The sequence below is a fragment of the Scophthalmus maximus genome, chromosome 2 (assembly GCF_022379125.1).
Source record: "Scophthalmus maximus strain ysfricsl-2021 chromosome 2, ASM2237912v1, whole genome shotgun sequence".
Lineage (NCBI taxonomy): Eukaryota > Metazoa > Chordata > Actinopteri > Pleuronectiformes > Scophthalmidae > Scophthalmus > Scophthalmus maximus.
Genome location: NC_061516.1, coordinates 13,785,987 through 13,801,089, shown reverse-complemented (window position 1 = coordinate 13,801,089; position 15,103 = coordinate 13,785,987). Strand labels below are relative to the sequence as shown.

The 15,103-nt window shown below is 40.3% G+C and overlaps 2 protein-coding genes across 4 annotated transcripts; both read right to left on the bottom strand.

The window, feature by feature from the left end:
• Window positions 1–3,118: 3,118 nt before the first annotated feature.
• On the bottom strand, window positions 3,119–6,933 carry gja2 (gap junction protein, alpha 2). Its single transcript, XM_035627103.2, has 2 exons — window positions 6,545–6,933; window positions 3,119–5,085 (listed from the first exon to the last, which is right to left on the bottom strand). Exon 2 carries the CDS (start codon window positions 5,031–5,033, stop codon window positions 3,954–3,956), a length of 1,080 nt encoding a protein of 359 aa, XP_035482996.1. The 5' UTR covers window positions 5,034–5,085; window positions 6,545–6,933; the 3' UTR covers window positions 3,119–3,953.
• A 2,107-nt stretch (window positions 6,934–9,040) lies between these two features.
• Window positions 9,041–14,621, bottom strand: gjb1a (gap junction protein beta 1a). 3 transcript variants are annotated; one of them, XM_035627095.2, is made up of 3 exons: window positions 14,537–14,621; window positions 12,335–14,342; window positions 9,041–10,628 (listed from the first exon to the last, which is right to left on the bottom strand). In XM_035627095.2, exon 3 carries the CDS (start codon window positions 10,612–10,614, stop codon window positions 9,892–9,894), a length of 723 nt encoding a protein of 240 aa, XP_035482988.1. In that variant the 5' UTR covers window positions 10,615–10,628; window positions 12,335–14,342; window positions 14,537–14,621; the 3' UTR covers window positions 9,041–9,891. The 3 variants fall into 3 exon arrangements, with proteins under 3 accessions (XP_035482988.1, XP_047186558.1, XP_035482987.1); XM_047330602.1 differs by lacking the exon at window positions 14,537–14,621 and having other exon boundaries at window positions 13,269–13,294; window positions 13,542–13,577; XM_035627094.2 differs by lacking the exons at window positions 12,335–14,342; window positions 14,537–14,621 and adding an exon at window positions 11,822–12,327.
• Between the last annotated feature and the right edge of the window lie 482 nt (window positions 14,622–15,103).

Here is a 15,103-nt window from a genome sequence, read left to right as displayed (position 1 = left end):
CTATGTATTTACAGCCCTTTTTGAACATTTGCCTAATGTCACATTTACATTCCTAACCAAACACCACCACAGAATCGCGTGCAAATTCACTACCTCTACATCTTAAAATAAATGAAATAATAAAAGTCCATCAAACTTCAAACAGCCTCACGACACTGTGGCTTACAGCCCATCCCAGGATGATATCACCTTTCCTTCCACCTGAATCCTCATTTTTCAACCCTGTCGATGAATAATTTTCCTCCTGGAAGTGTTAAAGAGAGTTTACAGTAAGTGTTTTAAGTTTAAGACCACTGCTAACATGTTCAGTCGTGTCCTTTGGATGTGTGAATGCTAATGATGTGTAGGACATGCAGACGGATCTAAATCATTCGCAGGGCTTCTGTGCAGCATTCTAAAGGCCAAGTTTTAATCACTCTGACCTGACAAGCAGGATCTGTGATGGACACCTACCGCTCACTGGTGACACGGCAACAGAAATAGCCTCTATACGGAATGAGAGAAACCCAGGATCGTACTTGGGACCCATAATAAATCATCATTAACAGAGAAATGTGTCCTCGTTGAACTCGTCCTAAAGTGTGGACGCTGTGTTTCTGATTGATGAGACAGCCGTCTGACACGGTGACGGATGGTGTGTACGTGTCGCTCTATACTATTCTGGCATGGAGATTTGGTTATAACCCCCCGAGTTCATACTGTAACCTAAACACCCCGTCACCTGTTCAGTTTTCAGCCTTGTCCTGTCAAGACATGTCAGGCAGCTCTGATAGTTTGACACTTCTTATCTTGGCTCGCAACATTGACAGTAGAGACCTGAAACATTTCTCTCACCTCTCGCTCTTTAGTCACACACTGGTCTTGGCTATAACAAAGCAATGACAGAATGACAAAATCAAATCTCCCAACTAATGCCGGTGCCTTTAAAACTTCTCTGCTTTATTTGCGATTGCTTCAAATATGGAATGATAAAACCAATAAATCACAGAGAAACAGAGCTCACCGCACTCAAGTCAACAAGCACTTACAGTATGACCAAATGAAAGGAACTCTTGCTTTGGTTATCCCTGCTGCAGGGCGGAGAACAGATGACACACAGCACTATCATTGACAAGTTGCACTGTCTGAACCCTCCAGCCAGTGTATGGCTATTTTCAGGCAGCACTGTTTTCCAAATGTTAGTGCTGCTTCATTACGCGATGAACAACGAGGCTTTCTGCCTTTATTTGGGTTAAACGGCAGATAAGAGCGTGTTGTTGTTTGAGAATCGGGAGAAGTAGGTTTTGGCCTCCTACCCCCGTTTCACCCACAATGCCTCTGGAAAGTGTGCATGAAGGGTTTATTATTAGCAGCAGCAGCGAGGAGGCCTTTGAAGCATTGCTCTCGCCGGTGTTTGATGGTATGTGTTTTGGAAATGCGTCCATCCGCACGACTCTCCGTCTGTACGTGAGTGCTGCAGCTGGTGGCCAACCAGACGGCTGAGGGCGAAAAAACGACAGGGCTGCATTTATACGGCGTGTAGACAGTTTGTCGCAGTGACCAATTCACAACACAACAAAGTTTCAGAAATCATCACTGTGTATGTGCATTCCCTAATAATGTTGTTATGAGATACAAAGCTTAATTTCATGTTCTGAAGGACGTATTGTTTTGGGCGTGTATTGTAAATATGTGTGTCAGTCTGTTTCCACGCGAGTTGATAGCTACGATATTAGGTGATAACTCGTGAACGTGTGAACGGATCTTTTTGAAATTAATATATGACTATAATGTGGATATTGTCTTCACGCAAATACATTTCGGGTCACCGAGGTCAAAGGTCAAGTTCAGTAGGGCCGAATACCCCCAAAATACATGATATTTTATACTGTAGACCATGAACCAAGGGTCGCATGATGTAATCTTCTTGCAGAAAAATAAGGTCAAAGTTCACAAGCGTTCATCACATTTGACCCTTTCGATAAAAAATCAATTTACAGACGACCTATCAACCTATCAAGTATGGTCAAAACTCTACCATACTTTGACCATACTTTCAAAACTAGAGTTAATTTGTAGGTCATATACCACATTTGACCTTTATAGGGTCAAAGGTCAAGGCCAATTTTTTATGAAAATATTTTGAATGCCCATAACTTGGGAAATTGCATACAGAATTTGACGGAATTTTTCTTATATGTCCTCATTCAATAGCCCTATGATGGGTTCATTGAATACAATCTGCAGCAAACTTGATAAGGACGTCATAAATATTTGTGCAATTTTCTGCAAAATACCATATGGAACGTTATGTGAATGGGGTTGACGTCCGCCATCTCTGAGTGCTTTGTTTTAAACAGCAACAAACGGCTGAATGCAATGCAAGCCTTGATTGACATTTTGTCGACTCTCTCACAGTCAGCACACATCCAATCAGGGAAGAGCATGTGAACTCAGCCGGAGGCTGTTGTCAGCCAATCAGTGTTCAGACTAGGCCTTCCTGCCTGTGAGAAACTACAGCTTTTACTCAGCATTTATTAGTAAAATATTACAAAGACATGATTCGTATAGCTGGTGAAAACACACTGTCATAAAGAAATACTTGTACCCATGGTTCAGAAGTATTTGACATGGACCCAGGCAATAAGTATTTCCATTCATCTGCTTTTTTCTGCTCATGTGACAGTATGTTCAACTTTGGGAAAAACTCAGATAGTGATGTTATTCATAAAAGCCCAGAAACATTTCTGCAATGAAGTTGAAGAGAAAATGCTTCCATGTGTAGGATGTGGAGGTGAAATCTATGTTGTTTAAAAGAATTCATAATGCTGTGACCAATCAAACTGTGGCATACAGCATCCAAATACTTGTGTCACACATTAAATTTTCATTTACTCAACTAATGCTCTGATAAACGCTGAAACATCAGTCATATTATATGAGGCTTATATTAATGCAAATATTGTCCAGCGGCTGTGGGGTGAATAATATATTTTTCTGACTGCAGTTTTTATTTACATCATCAGCAGCTTTCCTCCAGCAGTGGATACGTTGTGAAGAAGCTGCACGTGAGCAGATAAAATGCCACCAGAGTAAATCTGTGACATTTTTATGACAGGTGAAGAATAAATGAAGGATGTTCTTAGCACAACAGTTTATTAAATTTACAGTCACAAAGAAATAAGCACGATTGGGGTCACAATGTCTCGTTTTGTAGAAAATCCAAATGAACATGCTGATATCTACTGTCAATCATGAATTGTCTTAACTTGTCTCTTCAAAGATAACAGCAGAGAAATCTGTCATGGTATTGGCTCATACAAATTTGCTTTTGTTTTGACATCTTCATCCATGCAACACACCATTTTAGCTTAAGTAAATTTGATGTAAACAAACAGGTAATCTGTATCTTTGTCACCCAGAAATGTAGAAATCTAGAGGCAGATTTGTGAATTCACAACATTGTTTTGAGATGCGTTGTCTGTAATGGCAAAAGAGAAAGTAAGACTTGTGATTTGAGCGAGCGGTCGGGCTTCCTCTTCTTTTTGCTTTTAAAGTCGCATCCATCACCCACAAACTCTCATTGAGAGCAGAGTAAAATATATCTAAGCATCACCCCACGAAACCTGGTCTTTTATTAAATATTGTGCCAGTTGCTCTCTTGGGTTTACCCATGAAAAAGATATGATCACAAGAGCCATTTATGGATCTTTTCTTCTTTTTTTTCCCTATCGGGTAAATAACCTTTCACATTAAAAAATTGTGTGAGCTGAAGATGCACTGCATACGTATTCTATTCTTACAAAGCTCCCCCCGTGTGCACTCAAATCTTGACCTGCAAATTGACGACAGCCATATTCTGTTTTATGTTCACTCAATAGCTTTGCCACAAACACTTCTCCATAATCATGCAAATATTTGTACAGGCTAATGCATGTTGTTCCTGAGTCTTGGATGGAAACACAGAAGGTCCCCTAGATCTTCAGGTCATTCAGCCTGCTCTTGTTGTTGCTGTGCTTGCTTGACTGACTGTTCCTGCGTTGATTTTCCACAGGCATGTCGATGACAGAGCTTGAGGTTTTCCTTTCTTTCGCATCCTCTCCCTCTGTTTTACCTTTTCTCTCCACAGCCATATTGTCTCTGTTCTGCTTGTAAACCACTTTGCTGTTGTAGGGGCTGTAAGCAGAGTTTGGCTCTGCTATGCTGTACTTTGAGTCCGTGGGGAAGGGCTCAGGCACCGTAGGATGACCAGCAAAGTAGTTGTAGCTCGGCACAAAGGGCATGACCGCCTCAGTTAGGTGCCTGGAGGCCTCGCTTGCTGCAGCCTGGGATCGTCTGTAGCGGAGCCCCTGGTGGCACTTTGTGAAACCGAGATGGTACATTTCCACCAGGTTGAGCAGCAGTGAGATGCAGGCCACCCCCAGCATGAAGAGGATGAAGACTGTCTTCTCAGTGGGTCGGGAGATGTAGCAGTTCACCATGTTGGGGCAAGGCCAGCGGTCGCAGGTGTACATCGGCTTGAGCTCAAAGCCATACAGGAAGTACTGAGCTACAATAAAGGCCACTTCAAACAGGGTCTTGAAAATAATGTTGAACACGTAGGTTCGCAGCAGTGCGCCTTTCAAACGAACGTGGCCCTGGTTGTCTTTGACCGAGGCCTTCTTGGCCTTGCAGTCAAGTACTTGCTGCTGCTTTTCATTCTGGATGGCAAGTTCCCTCTCTTTCTCCTTCTGCTTCTCCTTTTCCTCCATGCGGACCAGATGTAGGATGTGGCCCAGATAGATGAGCGTCGGCGTCGAGACAAAGATGATTTGCATCACCCAGAAGCGGATGTGAGAGATGGGGAAGGTCTTGTCGTAGCAGACATTCTGACAACCGGGCTGCTTGGTGTCACAGGTGAATCCGGACTGCTCGTCGCCCCACACCTTTTCGGCGGCAGCTCCCAGTACCAGGATGCGGAAGATGAACAGCACCGTCAGCCAGACTTTGCCTACAACGGTGGAGTGTTCCTGGGCACTCTCCAGCAGCTTCCCCAACAAGTTCCAGTCACCCATACTAGCTCACAGATATAGACTCAGCTTAATTGAAAACAACCAGGAGACAGGCCTGTAAAGACAAGGAAAAATGTGAGGTGTAAGTTCATATGTAATCTTCATGAGTGACAGGTTTTATTTTAGTTGAATGAAAAAACACTGTCCTGAACCTACAGAGAGGAAGCAGATTTGTAAGGCCACTAAAGGGCAGCGGAAACAAGCTGTCAATACAATTCTGTCACGACAAGTTAATACTTTTAATTTGCACATCAAGCAGACACAGAGCATTAGCAGTCGTATCTCTGACCACACGGTGAATGTGTGACCAATATTCGCTCTCCTTTTATCTCTTATTTGCTCTCCACCACATGGCTTTTTGGCTGTTTTATGCTTTCTTATATTTACTGGCTAGTCACCAGAGTTTGTCTGTAGTTTGGGGCTTGACAGGCTGCATTTTTTCAAAGCATTTTTTGCTGAAAACAGCTCCCTGTTGTTAATGATGTCATGAAAATGGTGCTGTTGAACCAAAACGACAATGATATGGGCTGTAAAAAACCAAATCAGTGAGCTGAATGAAGTTTAAAAAAAGAAAAAAGAAGTGGAATTGCAGAGTTTGTGGCCTTTTTCGTTACACAGTCATTCTGAGCTTTTCCTATTATGAAAACCAACCATTGAAGCATTTTAAAGACACATGTTGGAGCAAGGGGTCACAGCATAATCCAAATAGACCTGATTCCCATCACTGTTTATTGTGTTTTAAGCATTTTTTGTATGAAGAACTTGATAGTAAAGTTGGTTAATAGGTTTGTTAATAAATGATCTCATTCATACACATTAAACTGGCATCTACACTATACAGTCATCACATTCATTGCCTCCATATAATTATAAATACTGTGTTACTCTTTGCTTGTGGCACAGTATTTCAGACGCCCTACAACCAAAGGTCACTGTACTTCAGAAAACCCAGAAGCGACTCATCAATAGGAACATTGATTGATTATGAGATCACCATTTGTGTTCTTAAATGCTATGTTGTATCCACTGTTTGCTGATTAAAGGGGCCAGGACACAGCTGACTGTGTGTGAGAGGAAGCCCTGGAGCAGGCTGGGGAGACGCTACGCCTCAGCATAGATCTTGTGACACAGAACCCAACTGTGCTCCTTAACTCCAGAATCGGGTTTCTAGTTTAAATTTCATGAAGCTACTGGTTATGGCATTGCAACATTTTTACTTTAAAATAAAATATATCCCGTAGAAATGTGATCGCGACTGTGAAGGTGAGCACCTGTTTGAAATATTAATAATGTCATTCAAAATTTCAACAAAAACACTTACAGCCGTAAGAAGGATTTCATTCATACATTTACAATTAAATATACAATATAAAATATCTTGTTGATGATCAAATTATAACAAATTTTGGAACTGCAGTAGGTTACAAAATTCTGAGACCATGTGGCCTCTGACTTTTGAAACACCATGTTTCTAAATGATCATGCTGGGTATCTTCATGGAGAGAGACACGTACCTGACAATGTTCATCTCCCGCAGCAGTGCAGATCCCTAGTCACTTGGTGGCTTCAGTTCACAGAGGGGCCATGTTTTCCCGAAGCCCCCTGAGGAGAATGCAGCACCGAGATAAACTTCTCGAAGACAGTTTTCACTGGAAGCTCTGTGATCCCGCCTGCTGCCCTTCCACTCTGACCCGATCAATTCCCAGTGTTCAGCACACCATCACAACCAACTCCCTGCCTGATCTCAACACGAGCCCGGTTTGAAAACATTCCTGGCCGTAGAAAAGTATAAAAACCCCTCGCCTAAGAGGTGTCTCCGTTCAGCTGACTGGCAGCTGGGTAGTCCAGTGAGGGTGCAGGTTGGTCTTACATGTCAGCGTGAGCTAAATATAATTCACGGTCGAAGGGAGTGGCTTTGTTGTCACTCTCATGGTGATCTGACCCTTGACAGAGTCGCTCACTGTAGAGTCTTCCCCCAGAGCTGCAGTCTGGGCAACTGCTTGTTGGTCGATTGACACACGTTATTCATGGTGGTGTCGAACGCATGCAGGGAAAGACGTTCAAACCTAATTCTGCTATTTAGACTCTGTTTCGTTTAACGAACATTTACCGATTACAGTGGTGGAAAGTAATCAAGTACATTTACTCAACTGTAACTATGAGTACAATTGTTATTGTATTTTGTACTTGAGTATTTCTAATTGCTTCTAATTATACCTGAACTCCACTGCATTTCAGAGGGAAACACTGCGCCACTACTTAACAGCTTTTCCAATTCACATTTCTTTCCAAAATACATATTATATGATTAGATATGAAACATGTTGCCTTGCTACGGATGGCACTTTCAAATTACACTTACTGAAAAGATGAAATGTTGCCAGGACCCGCGACGATATCAAAATTCATGAACACATAACTGCATCAAATAAAAAATAATTGCATTACAGAACAATCCATAATCATTCCGTGAGGTATCTTATTTTTATAATGCTACTTTACTCAAGCAAATAAAAAACAATTCTGTGCTTTGATTTAAGTAAACTTTAAGTAATTTTTTGAACACAGGACTTTTACTTGAAATTGAGTTGTCTTACATTTTCCAATTACTGTTTTTATTCAGGTAAATTATCTTAATATTTCCAGAGCTGAAAAGTATGTAAGTGGATTTTATGAAGCTTCTGGGCCCAGGTATAATTTTGAGGCACTTTGCTTGAGTATATTCGTTTATTGATACCCAATACATGTACTCCACTAGAGGGACTGTGTCTCAGTTGCTGGGGCAAATTGGCTGCTGTTGGTAGGTAGGTATCTGGGTTAAAAAAAATGACAAATTAAATATATAATTACATATTATTGTACATTTTACTTCACCACAATTTAAGCCAGTTACAGTTTAGTTTATTATGATATAGTCTTTTGTTACTTTTCAAATCTATCAAATCAGATTTTTGCCAATATATATTGTACATATGTACAGTTTAAAAATAATACATTGTTACAGATAGATGAAACAACCCAGCTGTATAAAAAGATTATATTCAAATGATATGATGATCAAATATGTCACATTACATGAGAAATGTTAACACCATGGGGGCCATTTTGTATAGTTGGTACTTTTGATGCTTGAAGTACATATTTCAAGTATACGTGTGCTCTAACCTAAATAAGATTTTGGATGGCCAAATATTGATGGAGTATTACTCTTTGTTGTAGCTGACCGCCCCAATAACCAATTTGCTTATAAAAAAAGAAAAAGAAAAAGGAGTGAACGTCCCCAATGATGAAACTGTTCAAATAGGCAGGACTCAAATACATTGCAAAAAAACCTTTGGTAGCCCATAGTTACAGGACTAATGGATCGGAGGAATTTGTTTTCGCTGCATCGCTGCCTATACGCCTTTCATCAATCTGAGCTCTGTGGAGGCCTTCTTGCTCGGTCACGGCAGGTCCAGCTGTCCCTTGGGTCAACCATTGTCACCCGCACACTGACCCCCAACATGGCGAGGCTATTGATAACCACACACCCCTGCTCTCTGGCCTTCAGAGGTAGAACTTAATCAGCCTGAGATGTTTCCTCACAGGTGGCAACATGACTCAGAAAGGATCTCGCGTCTAAAGATGGTGACGGTGCCACTAAGTAAAGTTTCATTCACACTTTTTTTTCGTTTCTTTTTTTCCAGTCACATTGCTGACAGCTGACAAGAATCACAAAGTGGCACCACTGTGGCTGCAACTTAATTTGTTCCTACAGATATAACTGCTGCTCTCTATGGTGATTTATGGTGTCACATTGAACTTTTCAACTTGGTTAGGAAACACTTTCAAAATACACCACTACTGTAATCCACTGCATGTTGGAACGCTTGCATTGGAGTCACACTCCTGCATGTGTTCTCCTCTCCATGGTGAGAATGGGCACTGAAAATTAACAGTAACACAAACGCTGGTTGATTTTTATCCTTCTGTGTATTGACCATGTAAAAAACATCCAGCTTCGAAATGAATAAATTGAAATATAATTTTTATTTTCTGTCTTAAATTTTATCTCTGTTTCTAAAGGAGCCATTTAACCACCAGGAATCCGTATTAAACAAACACTATGTCATTTAACATTCATGAAACGCAACATATTTCCCATGTGTTAGTATAACATCTCACTTATGACAGCTGAAGAAAAGCCACAAATGCCCCAGTCCTTTATTTCAATTCATCGTAGTTTAGACAAAGTGTCCTTTTTGGTCACATTTTATGTAAATAATGGAATATTATAAATGAAGATACCAGAAATGTTGGAAATGCATTGTATTATCAGCAGACACAATCTTAACGTAATTATTTCATTTCTAGACCAAAAAACTTCATCATGATCAAAATTTAAAAAAGACCATGACAAAGAAAGCCTGTGATGTGGTCCGATTTTAAAAACTATTACTTCATTGATCTTTATTTGGCCAAACGTTAAGTTATTATATCATGTTATCATTATTATTGTTGTTGCTGTAAGTGCAGCTGTTTACAGTGTTTTGTTCGTGGCACAAGTTCCAACATTTATATGTGTATGTGTGTGTGTCTGTGTGTGTGTGTGTGTGTCTGTGTGTGTGTGTGTGTGTCTGTGTGTGTGTGTGTGTGTGTGTCTGTGTGTATAGTATTTTCAGTGAAAGTGCTCACTTCAAGTCTGGTGCACAATAATGTGAAACTGAGTTCACTGAGATTATAACCACTGGATAAATCATCACCATGTCAAACTGTGATGTACAGTATATTCTATATTTTATTAGTTAAATCATATCCTGCTGCCTGGATCCAAGATCACTATCACATTCCTATGTGCAGGTATGGAATCTGTGTATTTTTTTTAGAATGAGCAGAGTTTTTGTTGGATCCATGCTCCCATAGTTGAGTCCCCAGCATCGTGCAAATGCTTACTACAGGCCTTCCCCACCAAGAAGACCACCTCTGCAATGTTGAGCAGAATACAAACCCCCGACGCTGCCAGCATGAACACGGTGAAGACAGTCTTCTCTGTGGGCCTCGACACGAAGCAGTCCACGGTGTTGGGACAGGGGTACGAGTCACACTTCACCAGACGGATCATCTTGTAACCAGGGTAGATCATGTAAAACAAATACATGAAGATGACCTCGAAGACAACACGGAAGAAGAGGCTGATGACATACGTCCACCAGAGAGCACCTGTGATTTTCATCTTCTGGGTCTTTATCTGCTCCAGGTCTTTGGGGTTGGCCCGTCCCGACTGTCTGTAGAGCCTCTTGTCGACGTGGCGGCGGTGGGCCACATGCATGGCCACCAGCAGGGCAGGAGTGGAGACCAGGATGAGCTGAAGCGCCCACAGGCGGATGTGAGAGATGGGGAAGAAGTGGTCATAGCAGACACTGTTGCAGCCCGGCTGCTGTGTGTTGCAGGTGAAGCCGGACTTCTCGTCGCCCCACACACTCTCTGCTGCGACCACCAGCACCAGGATGCGGAAGATGAAGAGGACAGAGAGCCAGATGCGACCGATGCCTGTGGAGTGTCTGTTCACACCGCTGATGACAGCATAAAACGATGCCCAGTTCATCTTTGGTTCCGGGTCTGGTGGGAAAAGTGCAACAAACACATTTGAGGGTCATCGGGTGAAAGGAGATTGTGCTGAATATTGATTTTCTTTTTTAAATACATAAATACAGAACATAAGGCCACACAAGACAAAACAAACCAACTGTAAATAATCGAAGAACAGGTAACAGAATAACCTGAACAAAGCAGGCCACATAAAAGTAGATAATGGAGACAAAATAACACAAACCAACAGAAACAGAAATAAAGAATGAAACAAAATGCAAAAACAAAAAATTTTCTTACAGCGCTTGAAAAACTGTAAAAATGTTTGCTCTACACAAATCACTATCAAATACTATTGTAGTACTGAAATTGACATAACTTTGTACTGATAATATCAGTTATTGTTACTGTGTCACTACGATGAAAGTCAATTATTTTGGAACCATTAAAGAATGAGTTATTAAAATAACTATATAAAATATTGAATCTTTAATCAAGAACCACTCGTTGGACATATATTTGACTGCTTGTAACTGCAGATTTTAACATATTTTAAATGGAGTACATTAGAGCTGGAACGATTAAACAATTACCTGATTAGTCAATCAACAGAACATTTTGGTGGAATTATTGTTCGGGTAATTTTTCAAGAAAAGAAAAATACTTAACTTTCTCCAATTCCAGCTTCTCCATTTTGAGGATTTGCTAATATTCTCTGTCTTTTGTTAAATAAAATTTTATGTATTTGGGTTTCAGAGTGCAATTTGAAAACTTGGTCGTTGTGCCAATTTGTTTTAGGCATTTTTAAAAACATTTTAATAAAACATTCAATCTGCAGATTAACCAATAATAAAAAAGAACTGTTAGTTGCGCAAAGTGTTAGTGGGATCAAGAGCTGAGATTCAGAGAATGGACTCAAAAAATTAAACTGTCAATATGTTCAAATATTCAGGAGGAAATTTAGGAGTAACTTAATACTAAACCTTTTATAAATGGGACACTTTAATCACAGCAGCTAAGAAATTTGAATTCAACAAATAATAGAAATTACTTTTGACATTTTCTTTCCACCAAATTAGTAAATTATAATTTTTTCCAAGTCAAAAATGTATTTCAATTTTAAAAAGGAATCCAATATTTTATCTCCTTTGTGCTGCTGTTGACTTTCATGTGACTTCCACATGTTTGCATTTCAAGTCTAATATCAATGTCAGAGTTGTTACCCGGCTCAGCAGGAGGTGTAAGAGGCATAGGAGGCGACGCAGAGGACGACGCTGACCCGCTGGTTTGGCATTGATGTGGATCCAGAGAAAAATGAAGCCTCTCTGCCCCCCCTCGGCAGTTGGCAGGCCACTTAAGAGGGCATCAGGGAAGTCTGGCACCATGCATCATGTGACATGCTTCCACCAGTTGCCATGGCGTAGCATGCAAAGTGGACATCTGCACCCGACGTAACAGTGTCTGTGGTACCCTTTAATTCTTGGCCCCGAAATTCGTTTTTGTCTGCTGTTGTTTTTGGTTACGTTACTATTTTTGACTAACTTGCTATAGAGTCACAGTTTATTCCTTCTAATTTTAAATCATCAGGAGTTTCATTACTCTTCAAAGTCAAGTCAAGACATAACTGTAATGTATAAACTACCCATAAGCACAGGATAAACGAGCTGAAAAGCACAATGAGAGCAAAATATCCCAAATTTCTTCTGGTATCATGTTGACAAATAAAATCACCTTACCTTCAGCTCCAGTTTGGAATAAAGTACATCCAGAAACTTTTATATCGACATTAGACGATTTTTTTTTTCAATCTGTGACTGTGAACAAGAGTATCAGAGCACCATGACTTTGCATTGCTAATGATTTCTCTCACACTAGCCACTGCCCTGCACTGGGGAGGTCATATGCTTCTGGGCCCTATATTTGCATACAATAGCCCCATTTACCCGGGGCAAACAAACAGCTTCAGAATTCAGATCAAACATTCTGCCCAGCTGAGGAATCTGTGTGGGGACCGCGGTCTGTCCTCTCGTCCTTATTGTGCTGTGTTCTGCAGAGGAAGTGGAGGACGCTTTTGACGCAATATTGAGTAAAACATAAAGGTCTAAAACAAAGAATGAGCCACAAAATCTTAAGATAAGAGGACAAAGGTTCATTATCATAATAATCTGTCTCTGATCTAGTTTCTGTTGCTGCCCACCTAATATTTAATCACTGATTCAACCTGCTCACTCTGTCATCACGGGACCAGTAGGACAAATTTCTGCGAAGTGGAATTAATTGCTGTTTTTTGAATTGCTTGTTTTGCATTAGCATACATGATATCTCCATTATTGAGTGCAGTTAGTAAATTAGATGTAGATGTAATTTATTTCTGTTTCTGAGTGAATCAAAATAGAATTGAGATTTTGAGCTATATCTAACCAAATGTATTAAATATTTCATATTCTATAGTATCTTTTGGATTATCAACTTCCAATATTCTTAACAGAAGTAAGGAAGCTTTATGCTGTTGTGAAATGTGTTCAGAAAACACTTTATGGAAATAAAATTGGTGTGGAGATTGTCAAAGGCAGACTGTTACCTGGTTAAGGTCTGGTTTGCAGTAGAGCTGATGGCGTACAAGGTAAGTAATTAAGTTAGTTAGTAAGTCAAGTTTATTTGATATGGCACCTTTCACAGAGTAGGTCACAAAGTGCCTACAGGAATACAAAAGCATACAATGATTAATTAAAACTGTGCCAGTCAGACAAAAAAAAATGGCAGAAAACTACACAAAGGCCAGTTTGAATAAATAATGCATCAACAGAGCCGGCAGATTTCATGTCAGCCGGAAGAGCATTCCATAGTGACGGAGCCATGGCTTCCATTTGCGCCATCACCTTTTGTTTTTAATCGTGTGCGAGGGACAACAAGTAGGTCCTGGTCGGAAGAACTATAAGTGACCTGCTGGTGATGTTAGGTAGCAGCAGGTCAGAAATGTACATAGGGGCCTGTCTGTGGAGTGCTCAATAAGTTATAATGAGAACCTTAAAGTGATTAGGTGATGTCATCATATATATATATATCTATATATATAAATAAATATGAAAATAAATATGTTATGCAAAAAGTAAATAGAGGGGGACCTAATATTGATCCTTGTGGGACACCTTTATTAACCATCAGGGGACTTGATTTGAACAAAATATGATCAGCTACAAAGAGTGCACCACAATGTTACATTATGAAAATGGCCGTATATATGAGAGAGAGAGAATTGTGAACATTTTGAAACTCAGTTAAGATTGGAGACTTGGAGACTAATTTATCTCTCATGGCCACTCTGTAACTTCTTCAACACTACTGATGCTGATTTTGTGAATGGAGGCTGAGGAGCAGTGGGCTGCATTTGCAACCTTGATATAAAAAAAAAAGATCAAGGCTGCAAATGTGAATGAGCCTTGGGCATGCTCCCGACCTGAGTGTGTGACTGACTGGATTGTGTAATGTATTTGGATGATTCAAATAACGCAATTAAAAGTGATTGTGTATTTGCAGGGTAACCATTGTACCCTGCTTCAACTCAGTCAGAAGGATGACATCTGGTGGTCATTAACGGTTATTGCAGCATACCAGTGATGACGAAGAAGAGAAGAGATCAGCAATGAATTTATTCTGTCACGTGTGGTGGGTGTAAAATTATACTTCACTTATCCTAATCTTCATTCCTGGAGTGCCACATCTCATAACAGTGGAGAAACATGTCTGCAGGTCAAGACAGAGACAGTCATTGTGATAATCATAAGATAATAACCAAAATACAAACAAGTCAGTTTTCAACATGTCAACATAATATTTTGGCATTTATTTTTATTTTCCTAATGTGGCATGCCACTATGAATTGATTTACCGTACTGAACTTAAAGAGAATATTCCCCTCCACTACTGGTTTCACTCACCTGTGGCTGTGGGCTTGTGAGGGGCACTTCAGTGAGTCTGGTGAAGCTTCCTGTGCAACAAAGTCAGCTGATGTTGTGGTAGATGACTCAACACTGAATGCAGTAACACACCCAGTCACATACAGGTGTGTCCTGTCTCACCGCGGGACAGTCACATTGTTCTCATGACACGTGTAGGAGTCCACACAGTGTGTGTCAGTGTCTGTGTGTGTGTGTGTGTGTGTGTCATGATAATTTACTTTTAGGACCCATCAGTATTTACTGATACTCATGATTATTTACACAGACAGAGGTATTTGTGTGTGCAACACCACCACATGAGCTTTAAATCTGGTGGGCTGGTACAAGTACACATAAGAGCAAAAATAAAATTAAAATTAAAAAAAAACTAATCACATTTCTGGTAAATGCTGAGTGGACAATTCCTCACTGAGATCTTCTAAATGCAGTGTTCTCAAGCAGAAGCTCCATTTGCGTCGTTATTTAAGTAGGTTTTGATTGTGTCACCACTTCTTTTTGGTCTTTTACTATGTGGGATGCCACAAAGTTGCAATGATGAAACTTTAT